Genomic DNA, 22,146 nt, shown 5'->3' on the forward strand with positions numbered 1-22,146 from the left:
AAATTAAGCCAGTCCTATACCTGCCTGTTCCTGGCCCATATCCCTCCAAACCTTTCGTATTCATATGTTCACCCAAATGTCTTTTCTAACGTTGGAATTGTCCCTGCATTCACCAATTTGTCAGGGAGTTCTTTCCACATGTGAACCACCCTTTAAAACTTTTTAAAAACCTCTCTCCTCTCACCTTAAGTCTTGAAATTTTCCATCTTAGGGAAAAGACAACCATCATCAACTCTATCTCTCCCTCTCATTGTTTTATCAACTTCTATAAAGGCCACCTTTCAACCTCCTATGTTCCAGCCTTTCCTTATAACTCAAACCTTCCATATCCAGCAACATAGTGGTAAATCTCTTCGGAACTCTCTCCAGTTTGTTAATATCCTTCCTATAACTGGGTATAGTGCTCCAGAAGAGGCCTCACCAATGTTCTGTACAACCTCAACATAATGTCCCAACTCCTACACTCAAAGGACTGAGCAATGAAGGGAAGGGTGCTAAACACCTTTTTAGCTATCCTGTCTCAATGTGATGCACACTTTAAAGAATTATGCACCTACACACCTAGGTCCCTCCATTCTACAACACTACCCAAGGCCCTACCATTAATTATATAAGTCCCATCCTTGTTTGTTGTGTCAAAATGCAACACCTTGCATTTATCCAAATTGAACTCCATCTGTCAATTATCAGCCCATTGACCCATTTCATCAATGACACTAGTAACCTCCCAAAAGCCCATAAATGAGGCTGCATTAGGAGACTCTTTAAACAAGCCACAACACATTGCAGCAACCCAGAACTACACAAAGCAGAACAGGAGCACCCATACGGAATCTTCAAAAGAAATGGATATCTGAAAAACACAATCCTCTGTTACCTCCACGGCAGAACACACTCAGGAAGACACAATATGACCAGACTCACGTATCACTCTACTGTACATCAAGGACATTTCAGAGATGACCGCAAGACTATTCAGATCCTTAGATATCGGGGTAGCCCACAAACCAACAACCACTCTACGACGGCCACCAATGAATGTGAAGGATCTCATACCCAAAACCAGCAAAACTGGTGTAATATACAAAATAACATGCAAGGACTATGAGAAACACTACATAGGCCAGACCAGAAGAAAACTGACAATACAGATACACGAACATCAACTGGCCACCAAGACAGAAGACCAATTTTCACTTTTCTCACTATACATGGACAATGAGGGGCACAAATTCAACTGGGATAATACATCCATAATCACACTAGTTAAATAGAGACGGAATTCCTGGACACCTGGTATTCTAACCAGAACTCCATCAACAAGCACGTTGATTTAGACCCTGTGTACAAACCAGTGAGAAACAGAACTGGAAATGGTACCAAGCATGCCAACAAGCTGAGGCATATAAATGACAATCAAGATAGAAGAGCGAAGCTTCACCAAAGATGATGTTACTCAGCAGGGTGACAAAGCATTTACAACCAAACCCATCGACTCGGTGAGCATGCCTACAAACTCATCCACAGCCCGAACTACAAACCTTCTCAAAAATTTTAAGCTCCCTTTGTAATTTGAGAAAACCTTCTTCACTGACTACAATGCTACCAATTTTTGGTGTCATCCACAAACTTACTAATAATGCCTTCTATATTCTCATCCAAATCATTTATAAAACTGGCAAACAAAAGTGGACCCAGAACTGATCCATATGGAACACCGCAGTTCAAAGGCCTCTAGTCTGAAAAGCAACCTCCACCATTACACTCTGTCCTTTTAAGCCAATTATGTATCCAATTGGCAAGCCTACTCTAAATCCCATGTGACCTAACTTTACTGATTAATCTACCATGCGGAACCTTGTCAAAGGCTTTACTAATATCCAAATAAACAACACCTATGGCTCTGCCATCAAACACCTTTTCAGTAACTTCCTCAAAAAGCTCAGATCAAGTTTGTGAGATATGATTTTCCTTGCACAAAACCCCTAATCAATTTTTGCCTCTCTAAGTGTCCATGAATCATACATTTTGTAATCACCTCCAACAGCTGCTGATTCATAATGTTCCATTTTGTCTTTTCACACAAAATTAAAGTTGTCCTTTGGAGAACTGTATGCAGTTCTGGTCGCCCAGTTTAAAGGAAGGATATTAAACTGGAGAAGGTTCAGAAAAGATTTACAAGATGTTCCAAGGAATGACAAGTTTGAGATATAAAAATCGACTGGAAAAACTGAGATTTCTCACTGGAACATGGGAGGTTGGGGGTGATCTTAGAGATTCATAAAATCATGAAGGACATAGATAAGTTGAATAGCAAGGGTCCTTTTCCTAGGGTGGAAGGGCGGATTAGTTCAAAACTAGGGTGTCTATTTCTAAAAGAGAGAGGAGAAAGATTTAAAAAGGACATAAAGGTAACTTTTTCACAGAGCATGGTTCGGTGTGTGGAATGAACTGCCAAAGGAAGTGGTGGATGCAGGTAGAGTTTGATAGTTAAAAGACATTTGGATAGGTTCATTAATAGGGACGGTTTGGGGGGGATAGGATCCAAGCGCAGGCAGGTGGGACGAGTTTAGCCTGGGCACTTGGTCAGCATAGACTCGTTGGGTTGAAGGATCTGTTTCCACTCTGTATGATTATGTGTCCTTTCAATTTCACGTTCCCAAACTATATCTGCAGTAGGTGTGAATTCAGGAAAGTCACTAACAATTGCATCACATGGAGCTTTGCAGAGATCATATACTGTTTATCAGAACATTATGAACAAGAGGTTTTTGAAATGTTTCATTCTATGTTTACAACTCTAGCATCAGATTTCTCCTTCATTATGTCACAGAAAGACCTCTTCACCTGTGGCTATTTCTCCTGTACCGCAAAGTCATTGTTGTGACCAGCCAGCCTTTGTCTCCTTATCAAAATTAATGTCAAGCTGCAACAAGATGTAGATATCACAGCACTTGCCTGAAAAGTATTGCCAATGGTCACAGAACAGCGAGACTTCAAAGGAGTAAAATTCTTTGTGGTGACAAGTCTTTTATTGTTGACTCCTGGTGTCCTTGGAGAACGCAAAGAAACCTTTGGAAAAATTGAGTGTCAGAAATGTTTGATGTTTGTAAGTTGGCTTGATTTTCCAGATGCCTCCAGTTTCAGACTGAAATGAGCATGATAGATCGAAACCCAGAGCAGTAGTTATTGAAACTACCACTGGAAAAGCTCTGACAGCTGGGTTTGAGACCTGCAGGGCCCTGCTATTTTATTCCACAATGTTGCACATTGAGAAAATTGTCAGTTTCTCCTCCATCATCCTCACTGAGTTCAGATAGCTCCATTTTAACCTGTTGACCCCATGATTAGGGTTATGCTGCCTGCAAGTGGTCCTCTTCTTTCAACCCCTCTATGAAGAACTAGTTGCTCCATCTTGAAGCAAAAAATACCATGGATAGTCAGGCAGTGGCTGCCCAGACCTATATGCATATAGTTGTGACACATTGGTTCTTATTTGAGAAGGTGGATGAATTATAGGTTTCTAGAATGGTTACAACACTGAAAGAGGCTATTTAACCATCATGTCAATGCTAATTTTCTGCAAGAGATTTACCTACTGCCATTCCACCAACGCATGATTTTATCCTGAAAGAAAGCACAATCTTGTTTATGGTATCTTAAATTTATACTGATGTTGAACATCCCTCCAGTGTCTGTTTGCAAACAGATCATGAGATTGTTTGGAAAATTGCTGCTAGATTTAGTTCACCAACAAGGGGAATGAGTCTAAAGCAAATTGATAGATTAGAGCCCAAGGTGTCTAAAGTCTCAGTCAAAGCCTGCATAGGGAGATTTGTTCTGGATTGTGAGACCTCAACCAGGAAGAGGTTTCAGTGCACTGGTCTCCGAAGTGAGGATGCTCCACATTGTTGTCCAAAATCTTTATCAGTCCATCCTGCAAAGCTATGAGCTCTCAATGTCTTTAAAAATGCTTCTTTGTAAATTGGTTGTTTGTTACACTGAAAAATTGATATTGAACTAACAAATTGTATTTGTTGAGCAGGTACTGTGTTGTTCGAATTCTTGGGTTCTGTAGCAAGACACAATTTTGCTAGCCCTCCCAGAAGAGGAAGAAACTTGCTGGGTTGGGTAGAGTTGCCAAGGGAGGTCTGTTTACATTTGGCACAATTTAATAATGTTGCCTTACAAGGTACAAGTTTATTGCGTTTGGTTTCAAAGTTGGAGCATTCAGAGGGAACATATTGAGGGATGTTGGCAACTGTTCATCTACTTTCCAAATGTGCAGATGTTTTCAGCAAGTTACTTTTCTTCCATTTTCATGAGTGCTTTCTCTTCCACAATCTTGTTCTGTATTTCAGCCAATGGTCGTCGGAACAGTTCAGTAACTAACTTTGTGAATTCATTTGTGTGCGCTGGTTTTTGCCAAAGTTGGAGGAAGGTCAATGGTGGCAATAGATCATTGTTGGTCTGTTGATTCAAGGATGATGTTGACTCAGGGTTACAGCTTACTTCATGTGACAATTAAGTTGATTCTCAAACCCCAGGTCCCAGAACGTCCCATGGCATAGGGATCCGGGCTGCAGGATTTATTTCTTTTCTTTCTTTCTCTGCTAGTGTTCTGCCTCATCAATAGAGAGTGCAGGAGGGCATGCCAGGAGCAGCACCAAGCATAACTGAAGGTCAGGTATCAACCTGGTGAAACCACCAAACAGCGAAAGCAGCAAGAGATAGACAGAGATAACAAGGTGTAGAGCTGGATGAGCACAGAAATCCAAGCAGCGTCATAGGAGCAGGAAAACTGACATTTGCAGTCTAGACCCTGCTGTGTACATCCAGCTCTACACCTTGTTATCTCAGATTCTCCAACATCTGCAGTTCCTACTATCTCTAAGTGATAGAGAGAGCTGAGCAATCCCAAGACCAACAGATCAGTTCTGTGCTCTGCAGTCCTGCCACATCCAGTCATGAATGGTGATAGATAAGTAAACAACTCACTAGAGGAGGAGGCTCCACAAAAATTCCCAACCTCAATGATGGAAGAGCCCAGCACGTCAGTGCAGAAGATAAGGCTGAAGCATTCGCAACAACCTTCAGCCAGATGTGCGAGTGGACGATCCATCTCTGCTTCCTCCAGTGGTCCCCAGCATTACTGATATCAGTCTTCAGCCAATTCGATTCACTCCATGTCTTATAAGAAATGATTGGAGACACTGGATACTGCAAAGGCTATGGGCCCTGACAATATTCCAGCAATAGCACTGAAGACTGGTGTTCTAGAACTTGCCACACCCCTAGCCAAGCTGTTCCAGTACAGTTATCTACCCGACAATGTAGAAAATTGTTAAAATAGGTCCTGTTTGCAAAAAACAAGTCAAATCCAACCCAGCCAATTACCGCCCCATCAGTTTACTCTCAATCGTCAGTAAAGTGATGGAAAGTATTATCAACAGTGCTATCAAGCAGCACCTGCTCAGCAATAACCTGCTCAGTGACGCCCAGTTTGGGTTCCACCAGGGCCACTCAGCTCCTGGTCTCATTGCAACCTTGGTTCGAACATGGACAAAAGAGCTGAATTCCAGATGTGAGGTGAGAGTGACTGCCGTTGACATCAAGGCTGCATTTGACTAAGTGTAACGTCAAGGAGCCCTGGCAAAACTGAAATCAATGAGTATCAAACTGTCCGATAGTTGGAATCATACCTGATACATAGGAAGATGGTGGTGGTTATTGGAGGTCAATCATCCCAGCTCCAGGACATCTCTGCAGGAGTTCTTCAGGGTAGTGTCCTAGGCCCAACCATCTTCAGCTGCTTCATCAATGACCTTCCCTCTATCATAAGGTCAGAAGTGGGGATGTTCACCGATGATTGTACAATGTTCAGCACCATTTGTGACTCCTCAGATACTGATGCAATCTATGTCCAAATGGAGAATATCTAGTCTTGGCCTGATAAGTGGCAAGTAACATTTGCACCACACAAATGATTATCGCCAATGAGAGAAAATCTAACCACCGTGCCTTGACATTCAATGGTGTTACCATCACTGAATCCCCCACTATTAACATCCTGGGTGTTGTCATTGATCAGAAACTCAACTGGACTCACCACAACAACAGAGGGGAGCGGGCCAGAAGCTAGGAATACTGTGGCAAGTAATTCACCTCCTGACTCCTCAAAGCCTGTCCACCATCTAGTAGGCACAAGTCAGCAGTGTGATGGAATACTCCCCACTTCCCTGGATGAATGCAGCTCCAACAACACTCAAGAATCTTGACACCATCCAGGGCAAAGCAGCCCGCTTGTTTGGCACTACATCCACAAGCATTCACTCCCTCCACCACTTCAGTAGCAGCAGTGTGTACTATCTACAAGATGCACTGCAGAAATTCACCAACGATCCTCAGTCAGCACCTCCCAAACCCACGACCACTTCCATCTAGGAGGACAAGGGTATCAGACATACGGGAACACCACCACCTCCAAGTTTCCCTCCAAGCCACTCACCATCCTGACTTGGAAATATTTTGCCGTTCCTTCACTGTTGCTGGTTCAAAACCCTGGAATTCCCTTCCTAATAGCATTGTGGGTCAACCCACAGCAGGAGGACTGCAGCAGTTCAAGAAGGCTCACCACCACCTTCTCAAGGGCAACTAGGGATGGGCAAGAATTGCTGGCCAGCCAGTAATGCCCACATCCCACAAGTGAACAGAGAATAAAAAGAGATTGTGACTCAAAGCATAGTGCAACTTGGATGGACAAGTTGTAGCCAGCTCCTCCCATCCGTTAATGTCAATGCTGCCACGTTCCTAGAAAAGCGTGATTCATTTGCTTTATACTCCCTTTGAACATTAGCCATTTGAGAGTTGAGACAACAGGACCTGGCAGTGAGATTTCTTTTACCCATTCAGATACAGGGCAAATCTTACATAACTTAAGATGGCTAATGGACATTTATGTAGTCGTAGATTTAGGTCCTTAATATCAATTATGACATGTCATATAAATGAGATAACTACCAAATTGGGACAGAAACACCAGACATTGTCATCTAGAAGTTAAGTGTGATCTGTATATATCAGTATGCTGTAGTTTGATTAACTGAGATTATCCAACCTCAATCCATGGACTTATTCCTGAGCAATTTCACAAAGGAGTGTATATTAAGCCAGATTGTAATTTTGGATAGGAAACTACACAACCCAAATAACAAAAATGCACCATTCTTAATAAAATATTATATCCATGAAAAAGGAAGTTTTCTTATAACTTCCTCTTGGAACAAAGGACACTTCTTCTTTCCAGCTAGCAGAGTACTCAACAGGCTCTGTAGTATACAAAAGCAGAAGTTGGTGTGTGTACAAAACAAGTATTAAAGCTGATTCCTTTTTGTTGTTTTACTTTAACAAGTTGTGTTGATTTCAATGTTTTCACGTTACCACCACCAGGAGAGGTGGTCATTTTAATCATTATCCACAAGGGGCCTTCACAATAGCATAATTAGCCAGCAAGAGTTATCAATAAATCTTTAATCTACAAAGTGAATCTTGAGTAGGGTTTTAACAAGAATAGGGAAATGAAAGAGTTAGCAAGACAATTGCAGGATGTATGGCCCAGGCAGCTGAAATTATTGCCATTACATTGGATCAAATGGAAGGGTGCAAGAAGTTATAGCCAAAGAAATTGAGCGTTTTGGTGAGTGCAGTAAGTGTCATTGCTCACTAGGGGGTTGGAAAGATAAGGCTATAAAAACATCGAACTGTGAGGATGTGAATTTTATACTGAATGATTGAGAACCAAAGTGAGTGAGTGCTGTTAGGGGTTTGGTGGGTTTGGCGGGGAGGGGCAGTGTTCAGTGGGCAGGACAAGGATGAGTTCATTTAGTGTGATCAAAATATGATTGGTAGTGTTTGGGATGAAATTAAATCTTTCACACACAATGGATGAAATACCAGCCTGAGGATCATTAGAATACTTGAGGAGGAGCCCTACGAGATGATTGGATATATATGATGGATGTCATATGACAGCGATAAAAGAAAGGCATTTAAGGGAGATAATCCATATGAAAGATTGACAAAGATGAAGGGAAACTGCAACACCTATTAGAGGATGTCATGAGTATAGCTGCCTAATGTATTGTGTGAAGAGGAGAAACCCAACTGAAAAGAGGAACACAGTGTCACAGGAATAGGCATGGATTTGGGAGAATGACAAAATCTTTGAGGGTTTCAGGGTGAAAAGAAGAGGATAAGGATTTGTATTCCCTTAGATTTCTCCAGCCACTGCATGAACCTCCAGTGTCTATGTGTGACTGCCTTTGGAGAAACCGCATGTGAATGTGTCCTCACGCTGATAAATGTGCATGGGCCATCAGCTGGGCAGTCACACATCTTAGTGGGAACGTTGATTGGGATGGAGTGGTAGCTTTTATAGACAATGGTACCAATAGTTGGTTTTATGTGTAAATGAATCATGGCCGGTATTTTAAAAGGGTAGAGAATGGTACCCAAGAAAAGGAAAAGCATTTCTAATTTCAGTAGGCATGATGGTCATAAAGGAAGCTAATCAATAGAAAGACGAAAGTTAGAGACATGAGAGTTTGAAACACCTTGCAGGACAATGTTTTTCTTGAGTAACAGTTCAGAAGAATGAGGTATATAAATTGATTGAGGTATATAAAATTCTAAAAGGCGTTGATAAAGTGGATATTAGATATCAAACAGTGTTGTTCAGTCTAGAACAAGAGATTTTAGATATAGAGTGAGAGGCAGTAGGTTCAAAGCTGAGATGAGGAGAAACTACTTCTCTCAGAGGATGGTGAATCTGTGGAACATACTGCCCCAGAGTTCAGTGGAGACAGAATCAATCAACAGATTCAAGAATGAAATGGATGTGTTTCTGATGAAAGTGGGATAAAAGGCTGTGGGGAGCAGGCAGGAAAGTGGAGTTAAGACTAGGAGAAGATCAGCCATGATCGTGTTAAATGGCGGAGAAGGCTCAGAAGGCTGAATTGCCTACTCCTACTCCTAAATGATGCTGGAATGCCAAGGGGTTGTGAGATGTGGGTGGTAAGGGATACAAGGAATTGTTCAAAAGGTTGTTTTATATGTGACTGAAACCATTAGAGTAGGGCTTTTGAGATAACAATATCAAGGAGATGGCCATGGTTATAGCTTTACATAGTTTACCTAGAGGGAGAGGCTAAGGGAGGAATAAAGCCCATTAACATAGAATAATTGACTGCATCCAAGCTCCCCATGTTTCCAACTTTCACACACCATCACCAGCCAATTTTTTTTTCCAGTATCTGCACTCCTTTCTCCCGCCTTGTTTTTCAAGCACACATCCCAGACACTGTTGACTGAAGCCAGCTGTATAATCCTGGCCATCCAAATGGCCTGGGAAAAATAATAAGATCTTCATTGAAGGTGTATAGATCCCAAACGTCTTGCTCCTGTTGAAAGCCCACACAGGAAAGGTTCCCATCTTATCATTTTTTCATTCTTTGATTTTATTTTAACTTTACCGTTTTAATTTTTTATCATAATGCATCAAATTCTTCATTACAACAAAATTTACAGAACGCACCACAATTCCATGAAATAACCTTGTTCGTTCGGTAAGTTGAAACATATTTTGTTGTAACCAGTTATTTATATTTCCTCTAACCTCTCCGTAACTGCCATCCCTTTCCTACCCACAGTTCTCTCTTTGGTCCAAGAAGCCTTTGTGTCGAATACCCTCATGGCCTGCCCCAGAGGGGTGGCCTCGATGAAGCATGTAGTCTTCCACTATGGTGGGGGCTATCCTGCCATTGACAAAGTACCTGTGGCCTTTTGCAATTGACCCTAGTTGGGGTTAAAATTATGCAAATTGGTGGAAGCCTACACTCCATTTTGCCAGCAGCTGGAACCTACATCAATGACAAGATGGTGTTGCAACTGCTTCCACGTGCTCAGCCCCAACCACACCCAACTATTTGATCACCCTCCTGCTTTGCTTCCATTCTCTTGTGGACCTTTGTTACTGCAGACTGTGTAACATAACACCATTATTTTGTATCTAAATTGGAAAAGACTTAGGAAATTAAATGAGTTGTTAGATGAGAAAACCAACCATAAGTGATTGTAAAGGTGGAGGACGAAATGTGAGCTGTTTATTCAGATGGATTCATACAATATTGCATTGACATTGAGTGCAAAATCTGAAATTACTCCAAAATCAAGATGATTTTCATCAGGGAGAGTGCGACTCTACTTCATTCTAATGTCAGCTCAAGATCTGCCCTGGATTCAGGCTGTATTTACTCTATTGTATCCAATGTACCCTCAGTTAAACTTCAGTGATTGAATATCTGCTTGTAATCTGCTATTTACTCCAACTTTCTTTTAGGTCATACTGATTTTTCTTTCATTTTTTCTCAAGGTGCAAAAATAACCTTAAAGAATATTGAGTCATGTTGCACCAGGACCTTACAGAGTGAGTTATTTCAAGGAGTAAACTTGAAACAATTCGCCCTCCTTCATAAAATATTCCACAATTACATGGAAAGATGTTATACAGTACAGGGCTACATTTGTGAAAATTTGTATCAACTTGCAGTAAAGTTACTTTCTAACTGCAGTAACAGTGTAAGAATGTAGGTAGAATATATAATTCAAAATATTTTTTAGTCACATTACATGATTAAACCTTCAAGTTGTACAACTGCATGATCTATCAAAGCATCTTTCACACATATTGAAAACAGACTGTTGCTCGACAGCAAAATGTTCCTTCAGACTAAATGAAACTAAATGAGCGAATCATAGAATCATGCAATACAGAAGAGACCCTTCAGCCCATTGAGTCTGTACCACTTAAAAAATACACCACGATCTACACAAGTTCCATAGCCTTGAATGTAGCATTGAACAACATTTACAATTATAAGATAATAAAATGTGAGGCTGGATGAACACAGCAGGCCAAGCAGCATCTCAGGAGCACAATTATTCTGTTTATTAAGAAACGTGGTTGATAGATTCTGTTCAAAATCTAATGTAGATAACACATATAAATTGACCACCAAAAATACTTCAGGTTATGTTGTGACCATAGGAGTAGTGGCATTAGTGTTGGTGGCCTCCTCTATCCTCAGTTATAACAATAGCAATAGGAGTCAAATTAGCTGAAGATTGAGTTCCATGAGGAGGCGTTCAGGAGGAACAATTAAAAAATTAAGAAATTTTTGTAATGGACACTGTATATGAATGTTGCAGATCAGAATTTTTATTACCAGCACCAGTTGTGAAATGCAAACCTTCCCGCATATTTGAATTCTGGAATTGTTTCTCCGTTACATTTTTTAAAAATTTTGTTCAGAGCAAATTGATCTTTGCTAAGACTGGTATTTCATTTCTGAAACATACGCCCACATCTAAATGCAGTAGTTCAGATGGGGTCTGGCCATTAAACTCTACGTAATGTAATTACAGGTTCCTTCACTTTTTCTTCAAAGAAATTGGAATACTGCCAAATCTTCAACAATTCATTTTGTTTATATTTTATATCTGTGTATGAGTTTATTTTTAATGATTTGTGTGCACAGACACCTAAATCTTTTTGATCCATTACTATTCCTGATGCCTCACCTTTATGAATATGTTGTGGTTTGTTTTTGTTCTATATTAAGTCAGTGATCTCATGCTTCCACTCAGTGTACTTCTGTTAGTGAAGATTTGCCAACTTCCTTAATGAAATAACCCCAGTGGCAGGTGTCCTGTCATCAAGTTACCCTTTCTTTACACTTGAACAGTCCTTGACTTCTGTATTGCCTCTTTAGAGCAATTTATCACACAGTGTCAGTATCTCTGATACGCCCATTTTTTCTGATAGCCAGGGGTCCCTGATTGGGCCAGATTAACAGACCCAATCAGGGAACTTATTCTATGAGGTCTAGCTGGCTGACCTTGTTACAATAACTACATCCCCCATTAAGCCCAAGGACATAGGTCAGTCTTTTTTCTTGGCAAGCCTCCTGGGGCATTTTAGCACTGGGTCAGATACTTCCGACTCAGTGTCCAATATAGATAATGTGTAGTGTGTGGGAGCTTGCCTCCTGTGCCAGGAACACCTCAGTAGAATTTCAATGTCTTCCTCCAGCAGGAAAGCCATTGAAGTGGATACATCCATCACATCGATCTTTGTGAAAGTTTGCCCCTGCTAGCTTTGCGTATAAAGCCTCAATTTGAAGGATTGGGTATTTATCCAGCTGCGACAAGCAGTTTACCGTTTGTTTAGAATCCCCACAAAGGCAAGCTGTGATGATGTGTTTCAGAATCAGTACAACTGGTGCTGCCCATTCTGCACATTGGACTGGTTTGATGATGCCTTCACTTTCCAGCATCCTGATCTCTGCCTCTACTTGTAACCGTAAGACAAATGGCACTGGGTGGGCCGTGCAGAATTGTAAAATTACATCCTCGTCAACATGCCTTCGCTCCTCTGATAGTCCGTAAACCTTCCTGGGAGACTTCTAAGTATTTAATTTGAATATCACTCAGGCAGACATTTTCTAATCAAAAAAATATTGAGCAATGTACGTGAATCTCTCACAACCAATTTCACCCCGTCAAGCTTGGGCCTGAGCCTTTTACTACAGGCAATGGTAATTGAACCAGCTGCTTCTCACAAGATACTGTAATCAAAGTTATACCCTTAATCTAAGAACCTAGAAGAGAAGGTTCCACGGTCTAGGTTCTCAGCCTAGCCAAGGGGAAAAGTGTTAGTATCTGGTACCTCAGGGAAAGTTAGGCTCCTAATAACCAAAAAAGCCGCAGGTATACAAGCTGTCAGGAAAGAATTTTCATCTGCCCCAATGTCATTTGCCTAGAAAAAAATCAAGTATTTTTGCACAAAAAATGTGCCTAGTCTTTGATTGCAGGATCAAGCAAGTCACGCTTCCCAAACGAAGGCATAATGTAAGAAATGCTTACTCCAACTCAAAGATGACTGTTGCAAACAAGTTTCTTCAGGATCATGCTTTACTCTAATCACAACTTAAATAACTCCACAGAGGCTGGTATCCCATCACCAAGTCACCCTTTATTTACACATGAAGAGTCCTTGACTTATTACTGCCTCTTCACAGTCAGCTACCAGAATGCCAATATTTCTGACCCACTCCCTTTATCAGTCTACCAGAGCTCTCTGATTAGACCAGATTAACGGCCCCATTCAGGGAACTCATATTCTATGAGGTCCGGATGGCTGACCTCGTTACCATCACTACACTTAATCTATTTTGTCCTCTCATAATTTCTATCTTGCATAAATACACTTCATTGTGACTACAAAGAAAAGGTGTTTGGGAAGGACCCACCATCCATGGTTAACTAAAGAAGTTAGGAAAATGATCAAACTGAAGCAAAAAGCATATCATTGCACAAAGGTGAGGGACCTCAAAGGTAAAATCAGATGATTGAATAGAATATAAAACAGAACATAAAATATAAACAGAAGGAAATGAAACTAGAAAATCTATCAAATGAGACATACAACCTGCCGTATGTTTCAAAATGGAAGTCCAGTATGACCAATACATTTATTTTCAGAACACGCTAAGATTCTAAATCTTTTTCATCTAGGCAAAGAATGAGGGAAAGATTTATTAGGAGATTAAGTATAGAATATGACTATAAGAAGCTAGGTAGAAATATAAAAACAAAGAGCAAGAATATCTACAGGTGAATGGGAAGGAAAAGAAGATGCAAAATGTTGCTGATAAAGTGGAAGAAAAAATATCAGGAAGTGAGCATCTTAATCCTTTAAAACTTTTCTCATATCCCAACACATGATGTGCTGCAGCAAAGGAGTGAGTCTCTAGCTTAATAATAACCAACAAGCTGAGTCCTGAATGGACTTTTTTTCTAGATCATGGATCAGTATCAAAGCTCTTCAGTCATGTAACATTCAGTCATGCAACATTTGTCATGTGTGATCATGAACAACAGACAACTAATCTGCAGGGGAGCCGACGCATCCCCATCATTGAGGAAAGGAGACCCCTGGGCATTGGCACAAAAGGCAAGGTTGAAGCATGTAGCCAGAGATACTAAATGAGTGATCAATCTCCACCTCCTCCTGAAATCCCATTCCCTGCCCACCTCTACCCCCACCCTGTGATCATCAATCATCAGCTAGTTTGATCGACTCCAATTGGTTTGGTTATGATCGAGGCTGGAGGAAAGCACCAACGCTCCGTCTCCACTACTCCAGTGTCACAACAGAAAACAACAATAATTTATTCTCCTACAAAGATGACAAATCATACAACTTTCTTATATCAGGTTTTAAATTTATCAACTATGTTTCGTAAGAAGCAAAATTATGAGTTTATTATCATGACAAAACCTCTTCAATAAGGATACACTAATTGGTGTGGGAGTATATAAGCTTATCCCTCTAAATATCCACAAAACTCACACACACTCTATTTTTGAAGACACAGGGATAAACGGTAGACTGTTCCAAGTCTGAGTACTCTGATGTTCTGGCACGTGAGGTCAACTTATGAAGACACAGTTTGCTCAGGAAATACAACCTATTCTTTTAAAAGAATAAATAAGCTTCAACCTGAACTTAATCAAAAGGGTTTTATTCTCAGAAATGAGAGAGATCAGCTGCGCAACCCTGCTCCTGGCAAGCTTTCCTCTAAAAGAAATTGTTGGAGAATCTCAGCAGGTGACTGGACTTGAAACATTAACTCTGCTTTCTTCCCATAGATGCTGCCAGACCTGCTGAATTTCTCCAACAATTTCTGTTTTTGTTTCAAATCTCCAGCATCCTCAGCTCTTTGTTTTGTTTCCTCCAACCTATTTTGTTTTAAGTAAACTTTCGGCTAACTGAATCAAAATAAAGCAAGAGTGTTTTTTTCAAGCCAGATACTTCTCACATCAGTTCCATTGGGGGTATACAATAAACAGAGAAATTATCCATGATGATGCTGTTTCTAGGCAGCCTTGTTAAATAAAAATCATCAATATCCACACTGAGCACTCAGTGATCTCTCCTGAAGAAATTGTCTGCAAACCTTGAAATAAATTCCCTCTTTCAGAATTTGAGTCCTCTATGAGAATATTCAGAAGTGTCTGAGTGCACTGGTTGTAGTTAAGGCCACAAGGTCTGACAGTATTCCAGCAGTAGTGCTGAAGACCTTTGTTCTAAACTCACAACTGGGGATGTTTGCTGATGATCATAGACTATATAGTTCTATTTGCAACTCCTCCGATACTGAAACAAACTAAAACTGCATTCAACAATATCTTCTCAACATTCAAACTTTGACTGATGAGTTGCAAGTAACATCAATGTCACATATTAGCAAGGCAATGACCATTCCAACAAAAGAGAAGCTAACCACGTTCTCTTAACATAACAGCACTATTATTGCTGAAACCTCATTTATCAACATCCTGGAGCCAGCGCTGGCCAGAAACATGCAACAAAGCACAACTATCTTCCTTTATGCTGGGTGTGGCATCAGACAGAAATGAGTTTCACCCTGATTAACATTGAGTAAATTTTACTAGGGATGCTTGATGCTAAGAATAGTCAAATTCTGCCTTGATGTGAAGGGAACCAGATTTATGTAGATCAAAGGTTGGATATTCTTTAGTAAATAACTCACTTTCTAACTCCTTAAAGCCTGTCCAGTATCAACAAGGCAGGTACAATGGATTGCTTGCTAATTGGCTGAATCAGAGCAGTTCAAATAACCATTAGAAACCCTGATAACATCCAGTATAAAGCCACCTCCCGGATGGGCACACAATCCATCATTTTAAGAGATAGTAGGAACTGCTGATATTGGAGTCTGAGATAACAAGTTGTGGAGCTAGACCTGCTCCTCTGATGCTGCCCAGCCTGCTGTGTTCGTCCAGCTCCACACCTTGTTATCCATCATTTTAACGTGTACTTTCTCCACCATCAGCACGGAACTCACCAAGTCTCCTTTGATAGCACCTTTGAAACTGCACACTCTGACTCAAACATTTGGGATCACCACCAACTGCCAGATCACCTGACTTGGAAGGTTTTCAACACTTCTTCATTGCAGAGGACTCAAAATGCTGAAGTAACCTCCCTGACGGTGCTATCATTGTACCTGTAGCATATGATCTCCAGGAGAGCAACAAGACCATCAAGTACCACCTTCATTAGAGACCAACAATAAATTTTGGCTTTGTCAATGATGGCCACCAATCGTATATGAATAAAACGCAACTTGTTTGTCAATAAATTAGTATCACCAGACAGGACCAGAAAAGATAAAGTTTTCAATAGGAATATGAATTTTTAAAAAGCCTGTTGGGCTATATCTTATTGTTGCTACACAAATGCCAATCACGAGCCGATGTTGTTTTTCTGTCTGCAGCTTACATTGTACATTTGGATGTTAACATAAAAACCACATGAGCGAAATAGACTTTAGTCATTTTGAGGAAATTAGTACATATCCTCCAAACAAAGGAAAAACCAGTCTGTCAAGATTGTGGTAATGGTCAGCAACATTTGAGATGAGTCAGTTGATTGCCAAACATGTGGGATGACCCTTGTACCTTTGAAACTTTAGTGCTGTCCGTTATTCTGAACCATTTTAACATCCATTCGTCTTGAAAATAAAATGCAACAGACAACTTGGATTCCTTTTGAATATCTGTGTTCATACATATAGTCTGAGGAATATGACTGGGCCTCACTTGCATCGGAGATTTTTTAGATTTAGGTTTTATTGTCACATGTATTCGAGTATGGGGTACAAAAGTGGAGTGAAAAGTGTACAATGTCACCACACTAGGTACTGTCTTAGGTACAAAATCTTCATTACAGAAATAGAAGAGTAAAGTATAAGCCTTTCATGAGGTAAAGAGAGAACCTATTACCTTATGGAAGTTAAGCTCAACACAGAATCAAAGCTCAACTGGTTAGAAATGTCTTCCTCTGCATGTGAAACTAGCAAGATTACATGTAAAGAAGCAACAAGCTGCAGTCAGCATCATCTGTTCTTGAGTTGTGCTGAGATCAGGTGATATAGTAAGATTTGTGTTGTCAGCATAATTAGAAACTATTACTTTAAACTCAACATATTCCTACTGTGAACAAAATAAATAAGTAAAATTATTCAGTAATTTAAACTAATGGGTTTCAAATGAATAGAAACAGAGACTGTTTGCTTCAGAGATAATGAAATGTCGAATGAATTGTTTTGTACAGGTGGAGGTGAAGTTTTTGTGGGAAAACTTAAGTTTTATTATTACCGTAAAACCTTTCTCAGTGACACAAAATAACCCCAATATTCTGTCATGATCATGAAGGCATTGTTATGGAATTTATCTCTGATAATAACAAGGGAGCTTCCCAACCAGGTACTTTTGAAAAATGAAATTATTTTGACTGACAATCACCTCCTTTAATTTTGCACTGTCCATTTTTTTTTCATTTTAAACTTTTAAGTCTAAAAAGGTTGCCATTTTTTCTTTATTCTTTCATGTGACTTGATTGTCACTGGCAAAGTCAACATTTGTTGACCATCCCATTTGCTCCTGAACTGAATGGTTTGCTAGGCCATTTCAAGAACAGTTAGGAGTCAATTGCATTGTTGTGGCTATGGAGCCACATGCAAGATGGCAGACTTCCTTCCCCGAAGAACACAGATTTATGACAACCAATGATCATGGCTCCATTACTGAAGCTACCTTTCAATTCCAAATCACCCGCTATGGTGTGATTCGAACCCAATTCCTCACAGCATTAGCCTGGATCTCTGGATTAGTAGTCCAGTGATGTTACCATAACAATACTATCTCCCTAAGGATGTTAAGGCTTTACTTTGAAAGGAAGCTAAATTGTCATCAGTGAAGGTACAGTATGAGCACTGTGGGATCAATAAGTCAAGGTCAAAAATCATTTGCTACCAGGTCACCTGATGAAGAGCAATGTTCCGAAAGCCCGTGTTTTCAAATAACCTTGTTGTACTGTAACTTGGTGTCATGTGATTTTTGACCTTTCCAACCCAGTCCGGCACTGGCACCTCCACATCAGGTCAATAAATCAACAATTCTTCTCAACCAATGTTCCTAACCAAGTCATCAACATTATTGTGTTTAAATGGTGTTGTTAAAATTATCTTATTGGATAGATCAAATCATAAATTTCTAACACTTATCAACATCTTTTTGCAAAAGTTTGAATTTTAAAAGGGGTCATCCTGTACCTGGTCTTATTGAGGAACTGTGATACAATAGAAGCTGAACAAAGTCTTGTGGGAATTGTGCATGCTGCTTGGGTTTACAGTTACTTATATGATGATGAAATGTCATTCACATCCAAACGTACAACTATGTTAAATGCAGAATATTTCAAGAATTTCAATTCTTAATTTACAACTATATTGTGGGTGCATTTCTTCATTATGGGCTAAGTTTAGTGATATCTGGTTAGAAATTCTTTAGCTAATAAATTCTTTGATTGCAGCTCTAAATTTGTGGGAATGAAATCAATGGTTTGCATTGTCCTGTTTGTTAATTTCTATGTGATGCTCACCTTAAGATCAAATATGGAAAAACATCTGTCCTTTTCTATCCTACTTGGTCATGGTTTTTTAGTACCACTGCCATCTCCAGATCAGCAGATGGTCCTGAAAAAGGGAGACAGGAATGTGATAAAAAAAATGGACTTGCCACCCAGGAGGGTCTTTCTCTATGGGCAGTGGAGTCACTGGACCCAGTGGTGCCCATCTTGTTAATTATGTCACAAGACTGAGATAGTTAAAAGTCCTGCAGTATAAACAAAATAAACATTCAATGTCTATCAAAACAAAAGAAACATTCTCCTATTTTGTCACCTTGTAAAGAAACCACAAAAATTCTATGAAAAATATAGGGGAATTTATTCTCTTCACAATTACAAATATAATTATTTAAAATTATTTCTTTATGTATTTTACCAAAACACTAAATTTTTCCCACAGTATTTTCTAAAAGAGACCAATGTTATCAATAAACCGTCTAAACTACAACAAATCCACACTCTTCATGTGTTTAACTGGTGAGCCACTGGACAAAATACTGGTGTACTGAAGATTTTGGGGGAGCAAGACAATTTGGACAATAACATCTTATTTTGGGAACAAAAGCAGAAGTTGCTGGAAAAGCTCAGCAGGCCTGGCAGCATCTGTGAAGAAAAAAATCAGAGTTAATGTTTCAGGTCCCTTCCTCAGAACCTGAGAACCTCAGAATCCAGTCACCGGACCCAAAATGTTAACTCTAATGTTTTCTTCAAAGATGCTGCCGGACCTGCTAAGCTTTTCCAGCAACATCCATTTTTGTTCCTGATTTACAGCATTCGCAGTTCTTTCGGTTTTTATCGAACATCTTGTTTTGATTGCTTGGCGCTACGTACTCAATCACCAGAACTTGTGTCAAATTTAATTTTGATAACTGCAAGCACAGATTACACTTGTCCTTCTAACTATTGAGGATAAACTTGCACAATGCTATTTAACATAATTTTACAGTAGCGTTTATTTTGGTCAAGTTCAGATATGTAACACACGTCTAGTATTGGATGATTTTTCTCCATTGTTGCAATTGTCCACATGTTGAAAGGAAGTTGAAAAAAGTGTATAAATAATGATGCAATCATTTATTGCAAAATAATTAATTATTTGAATGGCTACTGGCACTTCTATTCATCTTCTCCTATTATATGTCATACATGCACCAAGAGCCTTTGTAAAACTGAAAAGGAAGAGCAATCTTGGTTCTAAATTTCTCAGCCAGTGCCAATACAAGCAATCTGCCCACCCCAATTGCAGATTTAATGGCATTATTGTATGATTCAAGTGAGTAAAACTCACCAAAAATTATGTGTGTACTTTCACAAAGGTGGCACAATTACCAATTTTTTTGAAAAAATCATTCCCATGATGTGGGTGTCACTGGCTAGGCCAACGTTTATTACCCACAGGATAGTTGAGAGCCAACCACATTGCTGTCAGTCTTGCATCACCTGTTGACCAGGTGAGGGCAATAATTTCCCTCCTGAAAGGGCTATGAGAGAATCACATGAGTTTTTACTGACAATCAGCAACAATTTCATCTTCATCATTAGATTCTTAATTCCAGAGCTCCACTGAATTCAGATTCCACCATCTCCCATGGTGGGATTTAGACCTGGGATCACAGAACATTTCCTGAGAAGCAATGGTCTAGTGGTATTATCCCTGTACTGTTAATCAAGGGACCAAGGTAATGCTCGGGGGATCCACGTTCAAATCCTGCCACAACAGATGGTGGTATTTGAATTTTATTTTTTTAAAAACATCTGGAAATAAGAGTCTAATGATGACCATGAATCCATTGCTGATTGTCAGAAAAGCCAACTGGTTCACTAATACCTTTTAGGGAAAGAAATTGCTATCCTCATCTGGCCTGGCTTACATGTGGCCTCAGACTCACAGCAATGTGGCTGACTCTAACTGCCCTCTGAAAAATTAGGAATGGACAATAAATAGCCTGGCTAGTGACACCTACATTAACTGAATTAGTTGTTAAAAATTACCTGGGTCTCTGGAATGCCAGTATTGTGCTGTTGTCTCCCCCTTTTTTTTAATGAAACAAAAGTGCAATACAGCAGATCCAGAAGATTTGAAGTAAAAACAGAAGATGTTGGAGAAACCTGACAGCTCTTCCTGAGAGAGAAGAGAAATCATGCTGGACTCGAAATGTTCATTCTGTTTTTCTCTTGGTGTAGTCACCATAGATTTTTGTTTAGATGTGGATGTTGTTGGCAAGGCCATCAGTTATTGGCCAGCCCTAACCACTCCTGATCTGAATGGCTTACAAGTCCTATTTCAGAGGGCAATAAAGAATCAGCCACATTGCTGAGAGTCTGTAGGCCAGACCAGGTGAGGATGGCAGGTTTCCTTCCCAAGTGAATAAAATAGTTTTCCTTTAAAAATTTATGATGACTGAAAATTTGCCTTTAGGCTAGGTTTTCTCACTCCCAGATTATTAGTAAATTCATATTTTACAATCCACTATGGTGGGATGATGAACCCACTTCCCCAGTGCATTACTCGACCAGAGATATTACCAAAAGCCAATGTCTCCACCTATCTTGGTCCAGCACTTTCTGTTTTTAAAAACTGAATGAAGCGCAGTTGGTGTAAATCAGAAACCAAAACAGAAATTACTGGAAAAACTGAGGAGGTCTTGCAGCATCTGAGCAGAGAAATCAGTGTTAAAGTTTAAGATTGAGCAACCGTTCCTCAGAGCTGTGTCTGCTTGTTCTATCTAACTTATCCATTCACAAATGAAGAAATTAACTCTAGTGAGGCAAATAACAGGTTCACCTATGTAACCTTTTATTCGGACATTGTGTGCCCAGCACCATGACATCATACGCGCATTGGCTGTGCAAGACTTCACTTCCTGACTTTCGGAGCACTATTTGAGATTATGAAATTGAGGAAATTTCAAGAAAACCCTTTCTAGATGAGAAAGACTCTGAAAAACTGAGTCTAATGAAGTGGGAAATGAGCTTTAAAAGTTGAAGCTTTTGTGTTGTAAGTATTCCCGAGAATGGCTGTCAATGATCTCTATCATTTTTTCAGTCTTGAGAGGTCATCTTGGCATAATTCAACCAATAAGACTGTAATGAAATGTATAAATTTTCCTTCTATTTTAAGGTGATGATATAAAATGCAGCATACCTCCTGTACAGAGGATCGCATCCATCATGCCCTGGAGAGATGTCTACATGGATTGGATAGAACTGTTTCGTCTAATTGGAAGGGTGAGTGATTTTGTTTCAAATTAATTTCTTTTGTATTGTTTATTCATAATTTTGAAATTCTGCTTTATTGTTTGTGTTATTTCAATGTGGATCTGTAACAGTTTAGGTGAGAGTGTTGAACATGATAATGAGGATCATTGCCAGTGATTAGCATTGAGCCCTTCTTGATTAGAATATCATACTCTTGTGAAACTGGTATTTTTGAAAACTCAGAAATCAGTTTCTCAATTGCTAAGAATCATAAACTCATCATGCTATTGAACTTCTCAAAACCATAAACATGTGCTTGTGTTGAAATTTGC

The 22,146-nt window shown here is 39.7% G+C and overlaps 1 protein-coding gene across 2 annotated transcripts in view; it reads left to right on the plus strand.

Annotated features, from left to right (window-relative positions):
- The window catches only part of pik3r5 (phosphoinositide-3-kinase, regulatory subunit 5), a 108,162-nt gene that overhangs the window by 3,616 nt on the left and 82,400 nt on the right, over window positions 1-22,146 (plus strand). Inside the window, exon 2 of one of the 2 annotated variants that reach the window (XM_048555320.2) lies at window positions 21,738-21,844. In XM_048555320.2, coding sequence (XP_048411277.2) covers window positions 21,751-21,844 — 94 coding nt within the window. In that variant the 5' untranslated portion in view covers window positions 21,738-21,750. Of the gene's footprint in view, window positions 1-21,737; window positions 21,845-22,146 lie in introns of those variants that run through there. The other variant, XM_059653551.1, reaches the window with a different exon arrangement.

The sequence above is a fragment of the Stegostoma tigrinum genome, chromosome 22 (genome assembly GCF_030684315.1).
Source record: "Stegostoma tigrinum isolate sSteTig4 chromosome 22, sSteTig4.hap1, whole genome shotgun sequence".
NCBI lineage: Eukaryota > Metazoa > Chordata > Chondrichthyes > Orectolobiformes > Stegostomatidae > Stegostoma > Stegostoma tigrinum.